Here is a 25,187-nt window from a genome sequence, read left to right on the forward strand (position 1 = left end):
CTGAACAATTCTACCGGGCCTGCCCGAGACCTTTCACCTCACTCATCCTGCGCTCCTCTTTCGCCATGAATCCTTCCAATCCGCCCCAAACTGCCGAGTACGGTGGAGGTACGTGCTTTTGCGCGATGCGACGACGCTTGGTCGTCTCTCCCTATAGAGACTCCAATTCGTTCCTGGCTTAAGAACAGAGCAAGGCCAAATGCTAACAGGTCTCGTCGACGCGTACAGATGAGGTCTCTGCCATTGTCCTCGACCCAGGCTACTCCACCACCCGCGCCGGCTTCGCTGGTGAAGACGCCCCCAAGACCCTGATCCCAACATACTACGGCAAATACAGCGCCGACGGCCAAGACAAGCTGATCTTCGGCGACGACATTTTTGTCACCCCGCGCCCCGGCCTGTCTATCCACAACCCCATCGGCAAGGATGGCATCGTCGAAGATTGGGACATGGCTGAGAAGGTCTGGGAGTACTCCTTTACCTCGCGATTGACCGGCGCGAAGCCCGGCAATCCCTTCCATAATGGCTTGAACGATATCTCCGCCGATGAGCTGCCCACAGATATGGAGCTCGAGTCGGAAGACAAGCCTCTGGCTGATAGCCCGCTGCTCATGACCGAGCCTGCGTGGAACCCGGCCAAAGCTCGCGAGAAGACCATTGAGATTGCGATGGAGAATTGGGGCACGCCTGCCTTCTATCTGGCGCGCAGCGGCGTGCTTGCAGCGTACGTATCGAATATTCTCACATATATATGTATTGCTATGCTACCTGCAAGTGGCATAGTAGAAATGGTCGATTGGCTGGCTGACCCCGTCTTATTTACCCACACAGCTTCGCGTCCGGCAAAGCGTCCGGTCTAGTCGTCGACATCGGCGCCTCCAATATTTCCATCACCCCCGTGCATGACGGCATGATCCTCAAGCGCGGTGTGCAGCACTCTCCGCTTGGCGGCGACTACATCTCCGCGCAGATTCGCGCCCTGTTCAAGAAGAACTCCCCGCAACCCATCACCATCACCCCTCACTACCTGATCAGCTCCAAGACCGCTGTCGAAGCCGGCCAGCCGCCCCAGGCTAAGTACAGGACCTTTGCCGCTGACAAGGCCCCCGACGCCTCGTACCGCGCCCTCCTCGAGGAGCGCACCCTGTCGGAGTTCAAGGAGTGCGTCGTCCAGGTCTGGCCGGGCCCCAACAAACTCGCCGCCACTGGTCCCACCGGCGCCTCGAACGAGGAAATGGCCCGGTCCTCGCCTGGCCGCCCCTTCGAGTTCCCCGACGGCTATAACCAGGTCTTCGGCGCTGACCGCTTCCGTGTCGTCGAGTCCCTCTTCGACGTCAAGGCTGCCATTCCGGACGCCGACTCGCCCGTCCCCGCCCCAACCCAGGCCCAGACCATCCCCGAGCTTATCAAGGCCTCGCTCGGCGGCGTCGATGTCGATATCCGGCCCCATCTGCTGGCCAATGTCGTCGTCACTGGCGGCTCTAGTCTGTTGTACGGTTTCACGGATCGTCTGAACCATGAGCTGATGCAGCTCTTCCCCGGCCCGCGCGTGCGCATCTCTGCCCCCGGAAACACCGCCGAGCGCCGCTTCGGCTCCTGGATTGGTGGCAGTATCCTCGCTAGTCTGGGCACTTTCCACCAGATGTGGATCTCAAAGAAGGAGTATGATGAGCATGGCGCGAACATTGTGGAGAAGCGCTGCAAATAGTCGGCCCCGTTCTTTGCGTTTCTCTTCCTCTCCCTCTCTCTCTTTTGCTTTCCCTTCTCCTTCTCTCTTTCTCTCCTGTTTGGCCACGGGCTCATGTGTTTATGAAGTGGGGGCCATGCTGTTCTGTTTTGACTTCGGTCATGTTGGGCGTTTTACTGCTTAGGCGCTTGCCGGGGCTTTGAGCTTTGAGTATGAGTATGAGTACAATACGGATTTCAGAGGCTCGTGCTATCAGAGTCTGAAAAATGAATACTAGATCTTTATTCCATTTTCCAGGACTGTCTGTTGTGCGTTTTTCCACGACTAGTTATTTTTTATTGGTACGAGTAGTGCTATCTGTGTGATCGAAGATCTGAGCCTTGTTGCTTGGTTTATGTTCTTTGCCAGCAGCGGCCCTTGCTGTAGGAAATGAAATGGTATTGCGTTGTGCGGAAAGGGTATATGATATAAGCTAAGTATAAAGCGTGTACAATGGCAATGAGCCGACGTCGATGTCCAGGTTGTGTCGCTGGACTCCGGGTATGATGCTGCCCCTAATAATTGGGGGTACTGGTATTGGGAAGATCCTCCGGGTACGGAACCAGTCCATTGAGTAATGCTGGGGTTGTGGGTACAGGTCTGCATGGGTGAAGCAAAGTAGTCAAGACGAGTCGGAGGTCAGGGCCCTTGCCAAGTGGGTTTCATGGCATCCCAGGCAGAGACAGGCAAGCCGAACCCTCTTCCTTCACGCCTGCGCAGCAACCGTCCGCGGTCTTTCCTCAGCTGCGACGGACTTGATAGTCGCAGGCGTTGGAGGCGGCACAGCCGGGAGCGCAGTAATGATTGACCCCGTCTCACCAGCTTCGCCCACATCATCGCCCACATGCACACCAAAACCGCCATCCAGCTCCTCGTCCAATGCAATAGACAACACATGGATCCGCGGCGATGTCGCCGGCCGCTGCTTGAGCGAGTACGTGTTCAGAAACTCCGGCTCCTGCACCCAGGACATCTGCCGCTCGAGGTCTGCACCCGACAAGCCGTTGCTAGGGCGCGCGCGGAAGCTCTCGGTCGACTTTGCGCGGAAGATGCTGCTCGGCCACTCTTTAGTTTTGGCGAGCGTCGTGCCGCAGCAGTTTGCGCTTTTGGTGATATTGTCCCACGCTTCGACGACGCGATCTGTCTTGAGGAAGTGCGAGATTTGGTCTTTCAACGTGTCTAGGCCGTCGGGTTGCTGCTGGTGCTGGTGCTGGTGCTGGGAAGTTTGTGGCCGCGCCTGTGTAGGTGGTTTCGCCATTGATTGCTGGGCGCGCGGCCGGCCATTAGCCCATAGGACTTTGAGCCCCTCTATCGAGGCGCTGCGGGATTTCAGGGTTCGGACTGGTGCCGTCGATGGCCGGTTGGTGGTGGTGGTGTCGATCTTCTCGCTGACGGACCGCTTGGGGAGGAAGGGCCGCGAGAGTTTCCTGGTGAGTCGTGATGGCGTTCGAGGAGGCGCTGTATCGTCTGTACCGCTGCCGGTTTCTCCCACAAGTGCACTGCATGATTTGGCACGGCTGATGACTTTGGGCATTATACTCTCTCGTTTGGAGACCTTGGGCGCGCTGGTTCCCCCATTGCCATCACCACTGCCCTTTCCTGCCACGAGAGTGTCGTCGAGCTTTCGGGAGGCGGGACGAGCCTTGGGCTGCAAGAATGGATCGCGAGGGAGCGGCTTTTCTGATAAGGGGCGTCGGCCTGGATTCCTTGTAAAAAGACTTTGTCGGGCCGCCGTAGGTCGAGCAGAGGCTCTGTTTGCCATTTTGACGAGGGATCGCTGCGCGGCTAGTATTAGCCTTTGGAACATTTCCGCCTTGAACTTCAGAACTCACCACATCCTTCCGACTCGCCACACCCACCCGCCGTTGCATTTCAGTCACTGCAAAGGCCAGCTGGCCAAGTGCCTTCTGAAGCGCCGCTCCACGTCCGCGGAGCTTGGACAAGGCCATGATCCAACCCTCCATGTTCTCCATCATGGTCTGATAGAAGGCCTGCAGGCTATCCGTCTCGAAACACCCCTCATTCCCAAGTTGCAGGAGATAGTGCCACAAGACTCCCATCGCCTCTTTCGCCTTCCGTAGATCCTTGACCGCGTCGATAATGGCCTGCGTGAATCTCTCGACGGCATGCTCGATCTGGTCGTTATACGACACCAGGGCGAGCCGGAAATTGCGGTCCTCGAGCATCTCGTCGAACGCGGTAAGGTTTCCGAGCGGCAGACTGAGATACTGGATGCGCGTACGGACGTCCAGGTGGATGATCAGGAAGTCCTCCGTGGTACGTTGGAGAAAGCCATCCAGCTCGTCGACGTGGCCCTGCAGAATATGCATCACTGCTGCTGGAGACTTCGCTTGTCGTTTGGCTAGGAGATGCACGCCGAAGACCATCTGGGAGACCAGCTTCCAGAATGGATGGTATCTGTGGGCCGGTTAGCCATCTCACGGTGAACATGCATGAAGGGTCCGGCTCCAGTCGTATCCTCCTGCTCTCACCTTTCGGAGGCCCTCTGCCGCCATTTCCTCGCACACAGCCGCTCGTACTCGTCATTTTCCAGTAGATCTCGCCGGCGTGTCTGCGCATCCAGTTCCACCACCCACTCGCTCCCAGCACCATCAGCGGCTTCAGCTATTGACTCTTCAAAGGGGCCTTGGAGCTGAGAGATAGGGTGGATTGGGGACGGCGAGGGAGCGGGTTGGTAGTTAGTGTCGGTGTTGGAAGAGCATGTCGCGGGCTGCTCCGCACGATCAAGACCGGCGCCCGCGGGCGCATACCCCAGGTCTTCTGCGCATGCAGCCATGATTCCGCAACTGAAGCCGAAGCCAACTCTAATCCAGTAACCTCGAGGAATCAATTCCCTTATTCACGCAAGCTTGTCCCTCTCAATGGTCCCCGGAATGGCCAATGTAACACCACCACAGTTCCCAAGTATATCACACAGCCCGTTGTATAGAACGTTTCCGCGCCTTAGCAAAAGAACAATGGCAATGGCGATTTGAATCAGCACCAGTGCGCGACCTTCCAATCAACTATCATGCCAGCATCCACCGGGGAATGGTCGGATATAAAATCGCGATCGGGCCCCGCTCAGCTGAAAGGGGCGTCGCTCATTGCGCAGAGCAGGGCAGGGACTCGATGCGGGCGGGGACTCGAAGTCGCAGTCGAACTTTGCCGGGCCGGGTGCAAAGGCTGGAGTATGAATCAACACGCAAGGCCGAGCATGGTTCACAGCTATTGTTTCCGTCTACTCGGGCCCGTCGGAAAGGAGGGTCTGGTGTGGCTCCCAGGGAGGGAAAGACATACGTGAGTGACAGTGCGTCGGTGGTCGGCCGGTGGCGGGGAGATGAGACGCGATGAATCGATTAGTTCGCGGGTTTCTACCGGTGAGACCGGCACGGCCAAAGGGTGTGTTTTGAGGAATTGAGGGGTGTGAGGGGGCCGGGGCCAGGGATGTCTTGTCCGTTGTTCTATACTCGGTACGGAGTACGGGGGAGGTGTATGCGCTGGGAGAACAAAGAGATCAAAGGAGCCGAGTCGGAGGAGATGCCATCCGCAGGGAATTACTGATTTGCTCATCATTTTTTGGGCCTTTATTTTGAGCCCCTGGTGGAACCGGGGGGAGACAGGAGATTTGACGGCTTTCGTTCCATGGGCGCGGGCCTTCCAAACCACGACTAATGAGCCCAGTGGCACGGCAGCTGTGCTGATGAAACAAGTAGACCAAGCGATGATCAGGCCGGCCGGCCCTGGCTAGAGCGTGGTGGCCCGCGCAGCAAGTCCCACGAGAGCGAGGCTGAAGGATGCCTCTTTGGGGTGTTGCAGGGCCGATCACCATTTGCTCTCCACAGGAACGCAGACAGTGGGCGCCAAGAAGAGGTGTACAGCGCGTTCGCCATGCAATCCCACCGGGTTCTGGCCAGCGTTGGTCGTTGGAGACTTGCGAATTGGGCGCGAATGGGGTGGGGAAAAGGAATTGGGGGAAATACGCCGCCGATCGGCGGGTCCGCCGAACCTGCCAATCTCCGAGTGTGCCTGCCGCCACCCCCCAAACGGTCGCCTCGCCCCGGCGCTAGGCGTGTTCTCTTTGATCCTTTGATACTGTGAAGAGCCGTTGAGCACGAACTACTGGCCTCCGTCGGTAGGCTCCCCTTCAGCGAAGAGGGGATCCCAGAAGTTCGTAGGCAGCGATAGATCTAGGAACTCGCCGAAGAGCGTATCAATATCTGCAAATCCATGCATCGTGCTGTCCAGGTCGTTCACGTTTTCGGATGCCAGCGGGCTGCCCATGGCCGTCTCGGGGCCCGCTGCGACCGATCCCAAGGCTGGGTCTTTGACCTCAATGGCCATGGCCCCAGCGGCCCCAGCGGCCCCCGAGAGAACTGCTGCATCGGCGGGCCCCAGACTGCGCGCGGCTCCGGTGGTGCCGGCAGGCCGTGCGAGCAGAGTTTCCGGCGCAGGCTGTCGCGGATGTTCGTGCTCAATTTGCTGCAATGCTTTTCGCCCCAGACGAGCCATCGCCTCGGCGGAATACCATTCGGCACCGAGGCCTTCGAGCAGAGCGCAGCTAGCCTCCAGGCTAGCCTTGGCCCGGTCAAAGTGGGTGATCAGCTTGCTAGAACGCAACTGCCGGTACGACACGCCCATCGACAGCGATATCGCGTACGGCACAATGGGCAGCGGCGGGAGACTCCCCGCGCACTCAGTCCCCACGATCGAGTGAATCCGGACAGCGGCCAGGCCTTGTCGGATCGAAGAGACCTTGGTGCTGTCGAGGGTTTCGGTCAGTTTATACCGGCAAGATAGGATAGCCGCACAATGATAGTATAGCTCCAGGAAGCCTGAGAGGGAAAGTGCTGTCAGTTCACTGTCGGTACGGTAGTCCCAAGTTAAATCGAGGCTCGCAAGAAGATTCATCGAAACGTACCGAGAGTAGCAAAGTCCAGGTCCTCATGGGCCGTCTCACCTACAATATCCTCAAACGCAGGGAACCCTTCTTCCCAGCCGCTCGTCACCCCCGCCGACGGACGATAGAAGGAGATAATGGTAGCAAGCAGATCCGAAACAGCCAGCCACACCCTAAACGAGCCCGGAGATGCCTGCATCTGCAGCCCAGGCTTCTCAATCCCAATATCCCGATCGGCCAACAGCACCGGGCGCCCACCGATACAAGCATGCATCTTATCCAATGTCCATAAACACCAGAAAAGTTGAAATAAAGGATCCCCAGACCGGCGGTCTGGCCGGTCCAGATGCAAACCAACCGTTTGAGCTTGGTGGATCGCCTGACAGAGGTGCAGGGATGCCGCCTCCGCGCCTTCGTAGCCTTCGCAGTGCAACGACATCAGTGCCAGCACCCGAATCCGCGTGTACCGGTCTGGTTCGAGTTCGGCATCCATTGCGCTGACGAGGCCTTTGTAGATCTCGGTGCAGAATTGGCGGGGAGTCATGACGGGGCCGGTCTCTGTGAGGCGGAGGTGCGGCCTTGCGGCGCGGTCTTTGGCGGCGACGAGGCAGATTGCTCGTTCGAGGAAGACGGAGGCTGTGCCTGGTCCTTGTCCGTGTCTTTGAGTTTGTCCATGGTTTTGGTGGGCTTGATACGTGGGGCCGTCCACAAGAGGTATAATCCGATTGATCTTCGAAAAATACGAAGAAATCAGCGGCTCCCTTGTCGTCGTGGGAAGTGCACTACACGCTTGCATGGCCGATGTATACCGCTGGCCCAGCACAGATGCCACCGTCTGGTCATCGAAAGCGAGAGCGCCAGTGCCAACTTCAGACGGAGAAAATGCATCGGTGCATGCGGCCTGGCCTTTCTCTCGCTGCGCCCCCGCAACCGCGCTGTTGGGCGAGCTGATCCAGAGCCCGATGCGATCTCGCAGCGGATTTCCCATCGGCTCATTGAGTCGCTCGCGAATTACCGCTTCGGGGTTGAGATCGCCTACGAATCGCTCCGCGCTCGACAGCGTCGGCCGGGCTGGGTTGGCCCGCAGTCTGGGACCGATTGAATAAGATCGCGGGTGATCCAGGTGACCATGGTTGTAGCTGTAGATGTGACTGTTGGGTGACTGGGTCGAGGCTACGCCCCGAGAATTGCGTGGGTTAGTGTAGTGGTTGACCTCTGGGTCCGCGGTGAGATGGCGGCACCGCTTCTATGCATGTTCTCAGTTCTGGGCACTCTGGAAGGTGTGGCGTGTCCACTTACCTTTCGTCGCTGGCAGGCGGGACACGCTTTCGGAGCCCGAGTCCGGCTCCGCGACTGCGGCGTGTCGGCCAGCCAGGTGAATTCCATTCGGGTTGGCGAGTGACAAGCTTAGCTGTGCGCGGGCCGTGCAGAAGCAGCGCGGAGAGCTTGGAGCATTGGCCTTATCGATAAAAGCTAGGTGGAGTATCCACCCGCGAACCGTAATTGTAACTACATACTTCTCTAGTATGCGCTGGCATAGCCATGCTCCAGCAATGCCATACTTGCTTGACTTTCAGTTCCTATATAATACGCTGACAGAAGATCGGGCCTATCTCGACTCAAGGCGCATGTGGAAATTAATTGAACCCGTTTTCGCAAAAGCGATACCAAGCACCCCATCAAACCCAATTTCAACCCCAAAAACGCCGTCAAGTTAATGAACAAAGATCCGAGCAGGAAATGCTGCATGCTGCATGAAGTCACAATGGGGCACCAGCTTCACGGCGAGGTGCGGTCAGCATCCCCCGACACTGCCTTAGCGGCCTCCTCTTTCTCCGCGGCCACAAGTGCTTCAAGAGCATCGTCATCGTCAAACTCATCTTCCACAAGAGACGGATTTGTCGAGTCCTCCTCCGCCTTCTCAGCACACTTGTCTGGCGACGATGAAACGTTGGCCAAAGGAGCCGAGTTCTCCTTGCCGGCCGGCTCAACAGCCTTTTTACTCGGCGCGAGACTCCAATCAATAATCCCATCCTCGCCATACCGCTCCGCAAGCCAAGCGTTGCACTTTTTGAAATGTCCGTTCTCGAACTGCGGGGCTTGTTAGCGATCTGTCCTGCCCTGCAATACCGGAGCACACAACCAAAGCCAAAAAGTCTAGGGGTAACTCACAAATCCACCATGCGCACTCAACGGACTCGGATGCACCGACTGCAGAACGCAATGCTTCGCCTTATTGATCTTCGCCACTCGCATCCCCGCCGGCTTCCCCCACGCTAGAAAGACCACCCCATTGCCTCGCACCCGCGCAACAAGGTCAATCGCCTTTTGTGTGAACCGCTCCCACCCCTTGCCCGAGTGGCTGTTAGCTTGGTGCGCGCGCACCGTCAGACACGTGTTGAGCATCAGCACCCCCCGCTCCGCCCAGGGGATCAGTAGGCCGCCGTTGTTGGGCGGCGCCACGAAGTCTGGGTAGCTCTTTTTGATGCCCTTGTAGATGTTGACGAGGGAGGGCGGGGCGCGTGTAGGAGGGCGCACGGAGAAGCAGAGCCCATGCGCTTGGTTATCGTTGTGGTATGGGTCTTGGCCGATGATGACGACTTTGACGGTGTGCAAGGGGGTGTGGCGGGACCTGGAGGTTGTTAGATTCAAGCTGGGATCCGGCTTGCGATGAAAGCTGTCATTGTTGGACTGACCAGGAATACACGTCCTCCTCAGGCGGGAAGATCTTGGCCTTGCCTTCCTTCTCTTTCTTCAGGAAGCGCTTGAGGGTCAGGAACTCTGGCGTCACCACTTCCTCCTTGAGGTGCGCCAGCCAGCTCTCATCTAACGTCTCAATCTCCAGCTGCAAGAGCTCCTTCTGCTCCGGCGTCAGGGATGCGACCCATTTCTCCTTATTGAAAGAGCTGGACCGAGGCGCGGCACCGGCGCCTGTTCCTGTTCCTGCAGCTGCTCCCTGTGTACTCAGGGCTTTCGGCTGGGACAACCCGAAAAAAGATGTAATGCTGCCACCCTTGAGCTTCTTGCTGTTGGCCGCGGGGCCGAGGAGATGGTCCGCGTTCCGCTTGAGCGCGGGACTCACCATGGCGACGAGCGAGGGGATTCGGATTCGTCGAGAGAAAACAAGAAGAGGGAGCATGCAAAAGGTGGAGGGAAGATGAGGAAAGCAAGGCGTGTTCGAGGGAGAGGGTTTCTCCAGGTTCTGAGAGCCTGTCGGGAGGGTTGGTGAACCGCGGTGATCTGACGCGCTGCGCGCAACGCGTCGTGGATAGGAGAAAGCTGACTAAAGCCGCTTAATGGGGCCAGATCAATTGGATCAGTCACAATTCGGTGAATGAGACGCACATCGTTAGATATAATCAGAGGCGCCACGCCACGCTGGTGGAATCAGTGTTTACAAAATAAAAAGAAGAGGTGGTCTAAATGGAACCAGATTTCTGGTCTACTTCAATGATACTCAAAGATCCACGGACATCACGCAGGGATTCCCATTTCAGTTTGTCATGATACAAGTGACTAGTGCAAAAAGATTCAAATTCCAGACAGCGCGTTTACAGCTCATCGTGGATCTCCTCCTTCTTCTCTGAGGCCGGAGTCTCCGCGGCCTGGCTGGAGGAGGCAGAGGGAGCGGCGGTTACATCGCCGCCCTCAGAGGCCTTCTTGTCACCGGCCAGACCGTCGATCTCGTACTTGCCGTTCTTCTTGATGAAGTCGACTAGGTCCTCGACGGTGCGGGAGCCGGTGTACTCGACGGGTTCGTCCTTCTTGCCGGCGGGGAACAGCTTGATCGTGGGGAAACCGGTGATGGAGTCCGGCACGTCGTTGGCGGTGGCGTCGATCTTGGCGACCACCACCTTCTCCTTGAACTCGGGGACGTCGGCGTACAGAGCGGCGAGCTCGTCGTACTTGGGGGCCAGACTGGCAGGGGAGGCATGTCAGTATACATGTACACGGATGGGGAAGATGGAGAAGGCTAGGTGGGAATGGAGAAACTTACGCCTTGCAGTGTCCGCACCAAGGGGCGTAGAACTCAAGCAGGACATCCTTGTCATTGTCGATGACAACCTCCTGGTAGTTCTTGCCAACGACCACAGTCACAGAGCCCTCTTGCTCCTCAGGGATGGGCTCGGACTTGATGCTGGGGTCAACCTTGCCGTCCAAGACGTTCTTGATGAACTTGCCGATCTCCTTGGGGTCGATCTTCTTGGACTGGTCGTAGGGGTACTTGGCGTTCTTGTCGGTCTCTTGGATGGCGAAGGCAGGGAAAGTCTCGGGCTCCAGGTTCAGGTTACCGGCGTGGGCGCCGAACAGCTTCGCGTCCAGAGTGACAAAGTTGATCTCGCCACGGTGCTTCTCAGCGATGGGGCGGAACTCCTCAGCGAACTTCTCACGCTCCTCCGCGGTCTCCGCGAAGAAGTAGGCGAGCGGGATACCAGCCTGCAGGACACAAAATGTGAGCATTGGGATCTCGATCTTCAAGCCAGACTACCAGAGACGTGGGTGATGCGGTTTGGGGAGGGAGAATCACGTACCGCCATGTACTTGGAGTACGTCTCAGGGCCAAGTTCGCCAACCAGAGGAGTGCTGGCGGTCTTCACCCACTTCAGGATAGCCTCCTCCTCAAGCTTGCCATCGTACACGGCCTTCTTCTCATCGAAATCCTTGTAGAGAACGATCGAGGGCTGCTTAGCACCCTCGGTCTTGGCGAGAGCGGCGTCGTTGGAGGCACCGAAGAGGTAGTTGTCACGCTGCGACTCGGCGAACGCGGTGAAGCTTTTGTTGGCGGTCTTGTCGTCGGAGCCAATGTACCCAACGATCACAATCTTGTCCAGGGTCTTGAAGTCGTCCAGCGTCTCCTCGGTCAAGATGGAGACCGCGGGCATGGACTGCTTGGTCATGTATGAGACGATCCTGTGCCAAACCAAACAAGGTCAGTAGATGATCACGTAGGCGCGTTGCCACAAAGGCTCGCTGAGAAGGGAGCAGGCCACTCACGAGTCAGTTTGACGGGCACCACCGTATGGCTTGTGCGACTCGGGGCCACGGAAGACCTTCAGGGTCGGGTAGCCGTCGACCTCGAAAGTCCGGCACAGCTCCTCCTCCTCTGTGCAGTCTACCTTCACCAGCGGAATGTTCTTGCTCTTCAGCTCGGCGGCAGCCTCCTCATACTTGGGGGCCAGCGCCTTGCAGTGACCACACCACGGCGCGTAGAACTCGGCCAGGACGAGCTCGTGTTCCTTGACGAAGTCATTGAAGGTCTCGCTGGTCAGCGCGAGGACATTGGAGTCGGCAGCATCCGCGGCGGGCTCTGCAGCCGAAACAGCCGCGGTAGCACCCAGCAGGCTCAGAATGAGAGGGGCGAACGACCGCATGATGATTTGAATGGACAAAAAGAGCCGTGAACACCTGGGGAGGTCAAGCGCAGTTAGCTAATGTTTAGAGGGTAAATAAGCTACGATGAGTGTCTTCTGGAGAGGGGGAGGGGGGGGATGGTTGGTTTACCAGAAAGCACGAGGCAGGTGGAAGCTTACCCAAACGGCTGGTATACAATTAGGAAAGGGAAAAGATGGGTGAGGGTGGGTATGTATTTAATGCAGCCAGACGGGGGGACTGAAGTTAAGGACAGTTTGTTCTTTGCGGCTGCGGAGTGGAGAGTGGAGCTCAAGTGCTATGCAGGGCCAAAGCAAGGGGACGCACGCCCCCTGTACCCGCAGGGTATTGGGTACTTTACTGAACCGACTCTGGAGTCCTCGGTGCTAACTAACTAGTGCTCCATGGTTTTACTCTTCCCTTAATTAGCTTGTTCCGAGTTGACCTGGTACTATAGATAGGTGCGCGGTGTGCCTAGTAAGTTTACCTACTGCTATTATCAATAGTGTCGGATTCATACTAGGAACTAACTACTCCGTACATATTTAAAGATACTCCGATAGCTACATACCACAGACCAATATGCGTCCTTCCAAACCCTAAGACCCCCTCTTCGCCTTCGATCTCCTGTAACGAGGGGTGGACGTGTATGTGGTACAAGTATAGTACATATCCATACTCTAATGTGCTGCTGTCCCTCTCTCCATGGATCGACAGGTACCTTGCTACCTACAGGATACTTCCGCCCCCGGGGCTAAGTACGACATTACGAGCCCGGCTATTATGATTGCTTCTGGCCAAGCTACCCGGAAAATTCGCACGGCACCCGTGGGTGACACGTCGGCTGGAGGACTTGTCCAAGACCGTGGCCTTTGATGCTTGGGGTAATACTGTGTGACTGCATCAGCCCGTGAAAGTGAAGGGAATATGTCATAGTAATGAGACTCATGAGTAATCTTCACATATCAATTTACATTATTAGCGACCTATCTAGTGGCTCGGTTCCAGATACAATTCTGCAATTCTACACGAATCATGATGAGCGCCCCCGAGTGTTATTGAGACATCACCACGCACAACACATTTCTCTACGATGCAGGCACCATAGGCCCCGCCGCGTCGGACTCGTTCGCCGCGTTAGCGTCCGAGCCAGCGGAGATGGCCCCATCTCCCGCTCCCTCAGAGAGGCGGTCCAGCTCGGCTCCAAGCTCCAATGCATCCCGTTTGCCGCGGTCCACATCCACCAGTAGCATCAACGGCAGCGGGAGGAAGATCAAAATCGCCAGGAACACAAAGGCCGGTCGGATCTGACCGTAGCGGTCCGTGATCGCCCCGACGATGGCCGGCCCAAACACACTCGATCCTTTGTCGGTGATCGCGTAGAGAGCGTAGAAGGCCGCCTCGTAGCCCGGTGGGATCAGCTCGGCAAAGAAGCTACGGCAATATGACGAGAGCCCACCCATCACCAACCCATACACGGCGCCGAGCGGGTACATCTCCCACGGCTGCTGAAGGCCAATCCCCAATCGCTTCACCGAGGGAAAGAAGCCGAGAATCCCGTAGAGAGGAATGATCTCAAATAGGATAATACAGGCAATGATGGTCTGCGACGCCCGGAGACCAAGGAGACCGGACACGTAGCTCCACGAGAAGGCTCCAAACACCCCAAACGCCATGACAATCACATTGATCAGCCCGAGCGCCGCAGGCTTCATGTCAAGCTCAGTTTTGGCGAACAACACGGCGGTGCCGCTGACGGTGGCAATTCCATCACTGAGCAGAAACCATGCGGCCAGAAAGATCAGGATGTCTCGCAGGCGCCGGGCGCGCATGGCGGTCTTTCCAAGGGACTTCCACGAGTAGGTCAAGTATGCCGCCCAGGAGTCTAATGGTTTCCCATCACTTCCCAACAGCGGGGGGCCGGGGCGGGCGCGTAGCCATAGACTTGCTGGAATGGTGAATACAAACCACCACAGCCCGATGAGAAACAACACCAGACGGAGGGAAAAGGTGGTCTGGTGGAAAGTCACCACGACCAGGATGGACAGCATCTGCAGAATCACAGCGCCCACATAGCCTATTCCAATTCCATATGATGATATCCTTGTGGAGAGACGGAGTTCCACAGAGGTCATAGTATCCAGGGCACTCTCTCGTTCACTGGAGCCGGGCCCCAGGAGCGGTGTGTAGGCGTCGGGCTGTCCCTGGGCACCATTGTCGGATTGCACACCATCCTCTCTAGACGGGCTAGTAGCATCCAGTGCGTCGGGAACATTCAGGCTCTTTTCCAGGACCAACGGATGGTGGCGAACCAGTACCGGTAAAAACGAGTTGAGAAGGACAAAGGACGCACCAAAGCAAGTATTCGCAACGATGGCAAGGAGGCCTCCAAGAAGATAGACTTGGGGAAGCACAGCAAGGAACAACATCGTTGCAACAGCGCCGATAAATGCAAACATGACCAGCAACTTTTTGCGATAGCTTCCATGGTCGGCGGCGCCGGACATGGATATAATTAGAATCGACTGGATCAGGACACTCAGAGAGAATGTATACAAGGCAAAGCTTGCCGTGTTGATCTCGGCACCTAGGAAGTATATGATACACTGGCCAGCATCGGACCCCTGGGCATCATATCCGTCTCCATGAGGGATCTGTTGCTTCGAGGGCTTCCATGTTGGGCTACAGGGGGTGGTTTTGTCGCTCAGGAGAACGCCACGATCCCGTGCCAGCTGTTCGAGTGTGATCGGAAGAAATGAGCCTATTCAAATGAGTATCAAAATGAAGAGAGATCAAGCCGACCCTTCATGGACACATACCCATGGCACACACAGTGAAGACCTCTGCTGCCCAGCCATAGCAATACCAGCCCGCCAGCTCCCGTTTACTTGTCGGCCGAGGATCATCGCCGAAGTAGTGCGGAAGCAGGCCATCAGCCTCTCCCGCCTCGCCTTCCTCCTCTTCGTGTAGGCTCATAGTTGGTACTGTCGACCGCTGTCGGTCTTTGGAGGGGTAGGAAGCTTTGATATTGGGGGATGTTGAGGTCAACGGCATTCTTGGTAATTACCGCGTCATCTTACTGGCAAGGCGGGCGGGAGCATCGTGATGCAATGCAGGGATACGGGCCCTTGACAATACCAGGCAGCAAGGCATCAACGGAGGGCGGTGCGTGCGCATCGCGCGCTTTCATCGATCGCTTTGGGCCTGCATTCACCTCTTTGGCATCCTCCTCTCCCCCACGCCCTCGAACCCTTCTGCCTTGGGGACTCCAGCACTTTGCAGCGGTCCTTGTGATAACCAGAACTAGTCCGCTGACTCCTCGACTTCGCATCAACCTTTAGCACGCTTCGAAGATCGTGCAGCCAGCGTCGGCGCAATTCGGACCGCCGTCCCCCCAAGGCGTTTTCTTTTCCCCCGACCTACTTCGATACCGCGCTTCGCCCATTCGATTGACTCCACTCTCCACTGTCAAATACAAAATTCGAATTCCTATTGTGTGTCCGGCTCCTCTTGATTATGACCGGGGCCATTGTTTTGGACGGCCAGTGAAACGCATGGCACTGGGCTGAGGATCTCTTTCTTCTCGCCTGGTCTTGACTGCAAGCTTCCCTTGCCCGAAAACGGTTGATTCGCGGCCCACGAGGTAGCGGTTGAGCTAGGCCGCTCGTTCGGTGCCGCGCAGAGGGGGCCCAGGAGGGGAAGGCATCCTAAGGAACCGAACCCGCCTCAGCGAGCCCCAGTGAAAGGCCCCATTCCGTCTCTGCACAGACATGCCCGGTGTCATCATGGACAATGCCAATGTCGAGGGATCTGTGCGGGGGCCAGGTCTCAATGACGCTACCAACGGCGCGCTTCACTCTCTGGGGACAAATGAGAAGTTCGGTCCACAATCAACCTCCATGAATGGGCCTGTTCATGTGAATGGCATAGGCGGAGGAGGTGAAGCCCTGAACCAACATGTTAAGGCCTCAACGCAGGAGATTGGAGAGCTTGTTTCGGCGCCTTTCGAAATCCCTCATATCACACAGGGCTTCTTCCCCTTCGGGACACTCGTCCATCGGGCCGTGCAGAATTGCTGGAACGAGTTGTCGGATTTGATTTCGGAATTGGCTACAATACAGGTACCCTCGGAACCTTCAGCTGCGTCGGCTATAAACGGCAAATCTCCCGGAAACCAATCCGCGGAAAATATCCACAAGAAAATGCGGATACTGGAGTTTGCGCATGCCAGGAGAGCGGAATTCATCAAGCTTCTTGTTCTCTCACAATGGAGCCGACAAGCGGCGGAGGTCAGTCGGTTGATTGATATCCAGGGCTTCATTCGCACACGGCACCAGGCGTACACCAATGCGATACACTATGTGGGTGTAATGAAGCAGGATCTTGTCAGAGCGCAGGTGGCCAATCCAGATCTAAAAACGGCCCTTGAGGTTCTCGCCAAGGGCCGGGTGACTTCTCTACCGGATGTACGTTTTTTCTTTGTGTGTCTTCTTCCGAATCGAGGACGAGATTGCTAACTCTTCCGTCTCAGTTTGGCTACAAGCCCCCAAGACCACTGTCTGCACGCGCCACTCTCAAGAAACTGCACAAGATCAATCGCATAATCAGTGCAAGGCTAATATTGCAAGACCAAGTACCACATCCCTTGCGACATTACCGAGTGCACGATGGTCGGGTCACCTTCACAGTAGCCGGGGAGTTTGAACTCGATCTTTCAGTTGCGGAGGAAGCGAAGACCTCCCAATTTTTCTTCGTTGACATCCGATTCCTTTTCACACCCTCCTCTCCGATTCCCAAAGGCCGGATACTCAACGAGCTTGATGGAGAGATTAATCGCATCCTTCTTAACGATGGCCTGTTTGGATGTTTCAATTTTTTGCATGGTTTGGTCTTAACAAACAAAGTCAACACCCTTTACAAACAGGCTATTCAACTTGCGCGAGGCCTTTGGTCGGATGCATTACGCATTGAGTTGCTTCATCGTACCCTTGTCGTTCAGTACTGGCCATCGAGGGCAGGTCCCAAAAGCTGGATCGAAATCGGCGTCCGAAGGGGTGCTGGCGATTCCAATAACAAGGTCCCGCAACTCAACCTCCGCTGGATGCGCAATGGTCAGCATGCAGATAGCGATGCTGTCAATTTCGATTCGGATGTGCTTTCTATAGAGCGTATTTTGCGAAGTGTGATCGCGTTACATACATCGCATGTCCTCTCCTCCGCCTACGCCACCCTTAAAAAGAATCTTCTATTTGCCAACCATGTGCTCTCATTACGGGGCCAACTCTCGTCATCAGAGCCAGGTGATTGCTATCTTGACCTGCAGTTGACGACTACTCGATATCTACGGGCTTCCATTGAGCCCCAGTCTGGAACCATCACTCTTTCGGGCATGCAGAGTGTCTTGGAACGCCTTGAGGGTGACCGGACTCCAAACAATTCAGCTGTTGAAGAGCTTTTATCTCGTGTCGCTCGCCTTCGCTGCTTCACTGCCGTGGAAGAAATCGAGTCCGGTACGAAGGCTCTTGGCTTGGAGAGTGTCAATCAGAGGGGACTGGGGCTGGATGTCCGCAAACTCTTTCCGCCCAATACTATCCGCTCTGCTTTCTTTACACAGCAAACGTGGGATCGCCGCTGGATCGCCGCTGCAACGAGCAGCATGGATGGCGATCACTGGTGGTTGGTCCAACTTAGGCCAGAGACTAGGCGTGCAGCACTGCCATATGCTGCTAATGATAATGCCTCGAGTTTCCCGCTGGCGCATGCCGTGAGCAGCACACTAATGGGGTCACGGCGCCGATATGACTACGCTGCTTGTGCAGAGCTGGTATATGGTCTGACGGGTATTCTGGCGATCTATGCCAATGCTCGTTGCTTGGCAGATTTGGGCGTGCGCTTCCAACCGCCTCTAGAGAAACTGCAGCTGGAGTCAGACTTGCAGGTTTCAGATCTCTTCATTGACTACAAGCCATCCATACTCCCCCCTGCTTTCCGGATACCACGACCTTCTTCGAATTTGCAAAGAGACTCCTTTATCGAGGAAACTATCCGCCTTTCCTTCCAGGGTGTGGATCGACAAAGCAACTCTGCAGTCCTAGTAGCGTACGGTTCTTTGCGACGCCGTATCAAGTCGCTCCATTACCTTGTCTCCCAACTGGATCCCGAGCTTCTTGTGCAAGACAATGGAGGCGGCTTTGCGTTGCGTCTGCTTGTTCCAGCAGGACATTCCGTCATTATCGGTCTCTTTGAGCGCTTGCAACGGCTCGATTGCGTGGTCTATATTCTCCAGACTCTCATACAAAAGGGCATGGAGCCCCGGTCGTTGTCCTTATCCCAAATGACCTTCCTCTACGGCCCAGACAAGAACCTGCGTGCCCGGTTCGGCATCGATGTCTCAGGCCCTTCCTTGTCCACGTACATTGACGTCCCCCAGGCCCTTTCACAGGCTACTCCCATCTTCCATCTGCGTCTGAGGCTCAGCTTCGACAGCCCCAGCCCCCACCGCCGCATACAAGAACCCCTCACGGTTGCACTAAACCATCAATTCGCCGAGGCCGGTATAGAACCCATTCTCGGTTTGATGGCCAATACTTTCCCCCTCCTGCGCAGCCTGGATCAAATCACCTCCAAGCCAGCTCAGGCGGAATCCGCCCTGGTGCACGTCACCGTACGCAGCGCCACCGTTTTCCAGTTTCACTATCCCCTGCTGCGATATCGCTTCCGGCTGTCCGCTTGTCCGCGACAGGGCACAACCGTGTGGTTGCTCGAGGACGCTAACCGGTTCCCTCTACCGGAGCCTAATCAAGTCTCCGCTGTGGTTCGCGAAAAGGTCTATAATGTCAAAGGCAACGGCTGGCAGGGCCTTGGAGACGGCGCCAGGTCCTCGGTCGATCATGTGGGCGATCTCCTCTCCACGCTGCATGAGTGCCTAGGCACTTGTCAGCCTGTCCCTGAGCCCGTTCAGCAGGGCGGAAATGGGAACACTAATCCCGCGCAGCCTAGACCGGCCCTGCAGCCAGCGCAAGAAAATCCGGCTCCCCCGCCGGCTGCCAGGCCCAAAACGGCCTCCCCACAGAAGAAAAATGCGGTGGGAAACGCCAATATCATCACGATTGACTAGTCTAATGTATGGTATGGATTCGGTCATGCTCTCCGTGAGAGGGCCTGTATTTCTTGTCGAGAATTTTTGTGAATCCGTGAGGATGAAGACGACTGGCTGGCCTTCATGCACTGTATTCTTAGACCTTTTCAATGTGACACGAATGTTTCACGCTTCTCGATCTCAGCTTACTTCTAAATGAGTCGAGTCGAATCGTAGTCCAAAAGGTTGGTTTCGTTTTGCTCCATAACTCCCGCTCGTAGCATCCTTGCCAGCAGGGCTGGCATGCTCCATCTCATACTTCAGACGGGGTACTAAACTAGTCATATATGCGTGAATACGTACAGGGACTCAATGCCAATCCAAACGCCGCTCTTGCCTTGTTGCGGTTTAGGTTTATGTTTATTTAGATCAGGCTTAAAGCTTAAAACAAAGCTTAATACCGTTCTTCCTTCACTCGCCCGCGATTCCGCAGCACATCAAATTCCACCCATCTTACTGCCTGCACGTCACCCTCCGGCAACAAGCGGCCCGGGTTCATGACATGGCACCCCTCATAGGTCATGCAGAAAGGCGCCGTCTCGGAATCGGCCAGGATGAGCGCTGTCGGCAGTGGATATAGCTGCACCGCGGAAGCCCGGTCCCACAGCACAGGCCGCAATTGCAGCGGGAATGGGGAGACGGTGCCTTGGTCCAGAATAGTCTTGACTAGTTTGCGGGCCATCGATGCTGCGACCGAGACGCCGTCCAAGCTGGCGCCGTTGGGTTGGTCGAGGTCTGGCGCGACGGAGACTGCCTGATTTGTGGCGCCGTCTAAAGCCTCGTGCATTGTAGTGTCGGGCTCGTCTTCGTCTGCTTTGGTGTTGATTGCGGTACGCCTCAAACGGCCTGCGATATCATCGCGAAAAATTGTAATGTCGTGAACTGGCCCAAACCACGAAAGCCGTGCCGGGTTTGACGTCCACAGGGCTTCGCCTGGCGGCTCGGAGGTCTGCGTCCTGTCCAGCTCGGAGTTTGCAGTTGCAAAGGCGCGGCGGATTCGAGAGGTGAACAGCTCCGGGATCGGTTGTCGCGGAATGGTAGATGCTGCTCCAGTCGAGAACGCGGATGCCCATGGATCGTTGTCTCCCGGTACAAAGACGAAGGTCGAGTGCTGCAGCAGCGCGGGGAAGTCTGAGAGGACCACTGCGAGCGAATCAAAGTATTCCTTATACTCGATACTCCCAGCCCGGCCTCCGCCGTTGATGATTGCCTTTTGCACAAAATTGCCAATCAGAACGAATGTCTGAGGTCGCTCGGAGAGTGCAAGATCATTGTATGTGCTGAACACCTTCCGCAGCGCATCCAGGGTCTTCATGTTGTCGAGATTGACCTCGTTCAGAACGGCGACCTTGAGGCGGGCCGTAGACTCCATCGCCTCGGCTTCGCTGCGCAGGCATTTCTCTTGGATTCTCCTCATCCGCGCACCTTGTGCACGCTCACTGCCAGTCCCTGAGAAGTCAACCCATCCGAATCCGCCGCTGGAGCTCAGATCACCGCTGCCCTGGCGAGTGCCCGTCCCGAGAGAAATATCTCTCCGCTCACAGGGAGGCCCGCAGATCGATACTCCCACAAAGTGCCCCCCAATGGCACCCCCAACTCCAGTGTTGCCGCCTAACACAGAGCCCTTGACCATCTCTTCTTCCTCATAGATCCCATCCACAAGAACAATCATCCCTGGTGCAAACCACGCACCGTCTTCAGGGATCATCCGCGCATGGCTGAGATCCAAAACCACGGTTCCGGTCAAATCTACCAATGAGAGATCTCCTGTGGGAGAAATAGAAAGGAGGCCGAGAAGAAGATGAGATGTGCCACTTCGGCCTAGTAAGTTCGCAATTGGTGTCAACTTGTACGATTGCTGCGTTCCAAGATTCGACGATGATCGCTGAAGGGGTGGCATGCCGGTGACTCCCAAAGAGCTTTGGAAAGACTCATTCCGAAGGAGCCGTTGGTAGACCAAATTATAGCGGTCTCGGAACAGCGCAGTTTTGTGCGATGGAGGAGGAAACAAAGTGGGTTTCGACTTGAAAGCTTCGAAGTATTTTTTGTCGACATTGTAGGTCAAGCGAGGAAGATCGAACGCGTCGATCACCTTGAGCCAGTGCCGCGGATGAAACGAGACTCTAGACTCGTCCTCTTCCACATCCCCTGCTCTCGTGGTGAATGACCCTTGCGAGTGGTCATTATTGCTGTCCATCCGACCGACATCCACGCCGAAGCTTGATGTCTTCCCAGGCCCGTCCTGGGAGTTGCCTTTGCCTGCGACCACTCGTCCCCCGCTCATACTGCCCTCGAGCGTCTGCAGGATGGCTTTCAATGATGCACCCTTGCCTTCTTCCACAATGACTCCGCCCCCGGCTCTTTTCCAGATCTTGGCCACCTCGTCCAGGACCTTCTCCGCCAATCCTTCTTCGCGCCATCCTGAACCGCAATTTTTACCCACGAAGACTGCGAGTGTCTGCAGTGCTGGTGATGAGATTGTGAGATTATGCTTGCGTGTAAATGTGCGGAATGCCACTGGTCGAAGAGTGGCAGGAGGAAGCAGGATGGGAAGGATGGAAGTCTTGGTGGGAGGCGCATGGGCTTTTGGCAACCGAAACGGACGTGCAGGTGTTCCAAATGCCGGGGAGGATGAAGGGATTGGGTCTGTAGCTCCCATTCGGAAGCGATCTGGATGTCGCGGAGTGGATGTCGGGTCCATCGTGTCGCTCAGTCTCTTGCTTGAAGAGGTTGCCAAAGCAAACTTCAAACAAGTCGGTTCAAACAGAGAAGCGTAGACGAAATGAATGACGGGTTAATTGGTATACCAAGTCATGCACGCTTGGGGGACTGGGAGCGTCATCGACCGAAGTTGCAGGCCGTGCAAGTGTAAGTGGAAGGGCGACGCGTGACGCGCCACGACCGCGCCGCAAAGGCCTGCGCTTATCGCCTATCGCCTTCCTTACACAACTCAACTCTCGCCTTTCTGCGCCCTGCATTTTCCACCTGACATCCACTGGACATCCTTTCTCACTGTTACCCTCTACCTACCATGGCTGAAGCAGAGCAATCCACGGTGGCTAACCCAATTGAAACCCCCGCGGCCACGCAAGACAAACGAGCCCAGCTGGGCGATTTGATCGCACGAGCGGCCGCCAAAGATGCGACTAAAGACCACAACTCCGCCTCAGAGCTCTACTCGCAGGCCACCGAACTTCAAGCCGAACTGAACGGTGAGCTGTCGTCTGAGAACGCTGATTTGCTCTACGCCTACGGAAAGTCTCTCTACAATGTTGCCGTGAGCAAGAGCGATGTGCTTGGGTCCAAAGTGGCCGGGGAGCCCCAGCAGGCTCAGTCCCACAATGCCCCCGCTACTAAGTCTACATCTACCGGCGAAAACCTGATCCAGGGCGCTATCTCGAGCTCCATGACCAAGAATGCCACTTCTACGAAGAAGGATGCGAGCCCACAATCGGAAGCCGCGCCATCAAAGCCCTTCTTCCAGTTCACTGGCGATGAGAACTTTGTCGACTCTGAAGATGAGGATGAGGAGGAGGAGAATGAGGAAGCTGGTGACGACGAGGACGAGGATGACTTTGCGAACGCCTTCGAGGTTCTCGATTTGGCGCGCATCCTCTATCTCAAGAAGCTGGAGGCTGTGGAGGAAAGCGGTGCTGATAAGGGCAAGGGCAAATCCGCGGAGTTACCTGCGGATTTAAAGCATATCAAGGAGCGGCTTGCCGATACCTACGACCTTCAGGCTGAAATCTCTCTCGAGGCAGAGAGGTTCACTGATGCCGTGACCGACTTGCGCACAGCTCTCGACCTCCGAAATACCCTGTTCCCTTTCGAAGATCCTTCCGTCGCGGAGTGTCACTACAAGCTTTCACTGGCTCTGGAGTTTGCGTCGGTCCAGCAACAGGGTGAAGATGATGATGACCAAGAAAAGACGGTTGACGCCGAGATGCGCGAGGAGGCTGCAACTCAGATGGAGCGCGCTATCGAAAGCTGCAAAGTTCGCATGGCTTCCGAAGAGAAGAAGTTAGAAGCCGACACGGACCTGGATGAAGACAAAGTGACAGCCACAAAACGAAAGATTGCCAACGTCAAGGAGATCATCGCGGATATGGAGCAAAGAGTAAGGACGCTCCCTCAAGCTCTTTTAGTTGGTCGGTTTCAATCAACCCCGTTCTTGCTAACTCATTGCACAGCTTATCGATCTGCAGCGATCGCCGGTCTCGATTGAACAGAAGGACCAGGAAAACGAGGCTATGCTGAAAGGCATCCTCGGTCAAATCATTGGCCAGTCGGCCACGGACCAAAAGGCTCGCCTGGACGCCGTCAGCAAAGAGGCAACCGACTTATCATCGCTGGTCCGACGGAAGCCTGCTACCCAACCCTCTCAACAGCCCTCGTCTAAGCGACCTGCGGAGGATGCCTCTGCGGACGGCGACTCGAAGCGCGCGCGAGTAGAGGATGCATGAGAGGCTTCCTGGCATGCATGCTTTGTATTCATCTTATTTCCTTCCCGGCGTTGCTAGAGCATCTCAAAATGTGCCCTACTTCTGTGTCCACGGCGCATCATGAACCTCATTCGATCAACTACCTAATTCAAAAGTATGGAACAGCTTATTCAAGCTTGCTTGACCGTTGCGTATGCGATGCATTGTATCCACTCTCGAGAGTATTAAAGTATATTAAGCATAGTAAATACTAACGTCAACGATGGGTATATCGCCACAGTGTGAGAAAGAAAAAGAAATATTAACCAAGTCATTAATCCATAGCTCATCCGCATGTCTCTTCGCTTCGCACGTCATCAGAATCCGAACCCCGAAGCAGGCCATCATTCAATCTTGCGGCTTCGGCGTCGACTAGCCAGTCCAGGGCTCCAAATCCCCGCGAACAAGTCCTCACATTCATCCTCGTCCTGGCTGTCGAACTCGACATCCGCAGAAATAGACTCTGACCCATCTGGCTGGCACTTTCCCGGCATCCCCCCGCTCGTGTTCATGTCCGGTGGAGACTCCCAGCACGAGGACGCGGTGATCTTCTTCGTCTCAAGGATGAACTTGCCCACTTTATACCGCTGCGACTCCTCTTCCGCCGCAACGTACTTCCACCCCAGCACGCTCCCGCAGAATGTGCAGCTCACGTCGCTGACCGTGTGCGCTCCTGTTACGAGCTGCCGCGGTACGGGGTGCTGGAGTACGGTGTTCGGCAGAGATGTGGTCGGCGACGAGGACGCGCTGACGGATACCGCGCTGGCGACTGGCTCGGCGGATACGAGATACGCGCGGCCATGTCGGCCTGTGAATCCTTTGCTGATGATCTGCGATGTCAGGCAGAGGTGTGCGGCGCATCCTGTGCAGCACAGGTATGAGAGATGGCCATCTAGGTACTTCTCGGCGGGGGCGGGGGAGCTGGTCGGCGCAGTGGGCCGTGGGCCACGTTTGCTAGGCAATGAAGGGAGGAGGAACTTGGGAAAGGGGAGGGAGCGTCCGTACTGTTCGTTGGACATGGTTCTTTGGTATTTAGCAGCGGGAACGGGAGGAGGAGGGATGTGGGATGGACTGTTTATTCGGTGTAGTTGCGAATCAATGCTGAGGTCATCGGGCTTTATCTTATCGGCTGCTAGCAAGCTTGGCGGGGCGTCACCTCGGAAGTATACGATCGGTGTCCACCGGTCGTTGGTCGTATGTCTGATCTGCATTGGTGGGGGACTAGGCGGTGTGTCGTAGAAGTGATGATGGTGGTGACCTCACCAGCAAGCAACCCGACTTTTTGTCCTTGCAACTGGTGCTCATGGTCGTGGCTTGCTTTGGGATTCCGCGAATTCCTGTTTTGCGGGTCTTGGAGATGGGACCACGGCTCAGGACCAACAAAGATATGTAAGGGAAGTAGGACAAGGTAGGTCAAATGCAGCCTGAAATAGAGGGACTAATAATCTCAGATAAATAGATACTATCCGTACCAAAACCTCTTGTCCGAGATCAAAAATCACCACCTAGTGAAGAGAGGAAACACCCTGTAGTAGTCAGACCACATCAGACGGTGGCCGATAATGTTCCTAA

General features: G+C 56.0%; 10 protein-coding genes across 10 annotated transcripts; 3 read left to right on the forward strand and 7 right to left on the reverse strand.

Annotated features, from left to right (window-relative positions):
• Positions 1-65: 65 nt before the first annotated feature.
• N7482_010205 (actin family protein) lies at positions 66-1,708 on the forward strand (the record flags this gene model as incomplete). Its single annotated transcript, XM_056692329.1, has 3 exons — positions 66-108; positions 229-724; positions 832-1,708. The coding sequence occupies 3 exons, from the start codon at positions 66-68 to the stop codon at positions 1,706-1,708; spliced, it is 1,416 nt and encodes a 471-aa protein (XP_056538286.1).
• Positions 1,709-2,432: 724 nt separating this feature from the next.
• Positions 2,433-4,523, reverse strand: N7482_010206 (uncharacterized protein; the record flags this gene model as incomplete). The annotated part of the gene is made up of 3 exons (XM_056692330.1): positions 2,433-3,503; positions 3,559-4,144; positions 4,219-4,523. 3 exons carry the CDS (start codon positions 4,521-4,523, stop codon positions 2,433-2,435), a joined length of 1,962 nt encoding a protein of 653 aa, XP_056538287.1.
• Positions 4,524-5,845: 1,322 nt separating this feature from the next.
• Positions 5,846-8,012, reverse strand: N7482_010207 (transcription factor domain-containing protein; the record flags this gene model as incomplete). Its single annotated transcript, XM_056692331.1, has 3 exons — positions 5,846-6,561; positions 6,648-7,869; positions 7,926-8,012. 3 exons carry the CDS (start codon positions 8,010-8,012, stop codon positions 5,846-5,848), a joined length of 2,025 nt encoding a protein of 674 aa, XP_056538288.1.
• Positions 8,013-8,405: 393 nt separating this feature from the next.
• N7482_010208 (uracil-DNA glycosylase) lies at positions 8,406-9,711 on the reverse strand (the record flags this gene model as incomplete). The annotated part of the gene is made up of 3 exons (XM_056692332.1): positions 8,406-8,717; positions 8,799-9,258; positions 9,323-9,711. 3 exons carry the CDS (start codon positions 9,709-9,711, stop codon positions 8,406-8,408), a joined length of 1,161 nt encoding a protein of 386 aa, XP_056538289.1.
• A 466-nt stretch (positions 9,712-10,177) lies between these two features.
• Positions 10,178-11,998, reverse strand: pdiA (protein disulfide isomerase PDI1; the record flags this gene model as incomplete). Its single annotated transcript, XM_056692333.1, has 4 exons — positions 10,178-10,544; positions 10,624-11,063; positions 11,159-11,537; positions 11,622-11,998. The coding sequence occupies 4 exons, from the start codon at positions 11,996-11,998 to the stop codon at positions 10,178-10,180; spliced, it is 1,563 nt and encodes a 520-aa protein (XP_056538290.1).
• A 1,086-nt stretch (positions 11,999-13,084) lies between these two features.
• atg22-1 (putative autophagy protein Atg22) lies at positions 13,085-15,050 on the reverse strand (the record flags this gene model as incomplete). The annotated part of the gene is made up of 2 exons (XM_056692334.1): positions 13,085-14,757; positions 14,816-15,050. 2 exons carry the CDS (start codon positions 15,048-15,050, stop codon positions 13,085-13,087), a joined length of 1,908 nt encoding a protein of 635 aa, XP_056538291.1.
• A 716-nt stretch (positions 15,051-15,766) lies between these two features.
• N7482_010211 (mediator of RNA polymerase II transcription subunit 14) lies at positions 15,767-19,113 on the forward strand (the record flags this gene model as incomplete). Its single annotated transcript, XM_056692335.1, has 2 exons — positions 15,767-16,462; positions 16,528-19,113. The coding sequence occupies 2 exons, from the start codon at positions 15,767-15,769 to the stop codon at positions 19,111-19,113; spliced, it is 3,282 nt and encodes a 1,093-aa protein (XP_056538292.1).
• A 415-nt stretch (positions 19,114-19,528) lies between these two features.
• N7482_010212 (DNA polymerase epsilon noncatalytic subunit) lies at positions 19,529-21,835 on the reverse strand (the record flags this gene model as incomplete). The annotated part of the gene is made up of 1 exon (XM_056692336.1): positions 19,529-21,835. The coding sequence occupies one exon, from the start codon at positions 21,833-21,835 to the stop codon at positions 19,529-19,531; it is 2,307 nt and encodes a 768-aa protein (XP_056538293.1).
• A 330-nt stretch (positions 21,836-22,165) lies between these two features.
• N7482_010213 (SHNi-TPR domain-containing protein) lies at positions 22,166-23,597 on the forward strand (the record flags this gene model as incomplete). Its single annotated transcript, XM_056692337.1, has 2 exons — positions 22,166-23,251; positions 23,325-23,597. The coding sequence occupies 2 exons, from the start codon at positions 22,166-22,168 to the stop codon at positions 23,595-23,597; spliced, it is 1,359 nt and encodes a 452-aa protein (XP_056538294.1).
• Positions 23,598-23,959: 362 nt separating this feature from the next.
• N7482_010214 (yippee/mis18 family protein) lies at positions 23,960-24,826 on the reverse strand (the record flags this gene model as incomplete). The annotated part of the gene is made up of 1 exon (XM_056692338.1): positions 23,960-24,826. One exon carries the CDS (start codon positions 24,824-24,826, stop codon positions 23,960-23,962), a length of 867 nt encoding a protein of 288 aa, XP_056538295.1.
• Between the last annotated feature and the right edge of the window lie 361 nt (positions 24,827-25,187).

The sequence above is a fragment of the Penicillium canariense genome, assembly GCF_028826845.1.
Source record: "Penicillium canariense strain IBT 26290 chromosome Unknown utg000008l_segment0_segment0, whole genome shotgun sequence".
Taxonomy (NCBI): Eukaryota; Fungi; Ascomycota; class Eurotiomycetes; order Eurotiales; family Aspergillaceae; genus Penicillium; species Penicillium canariense.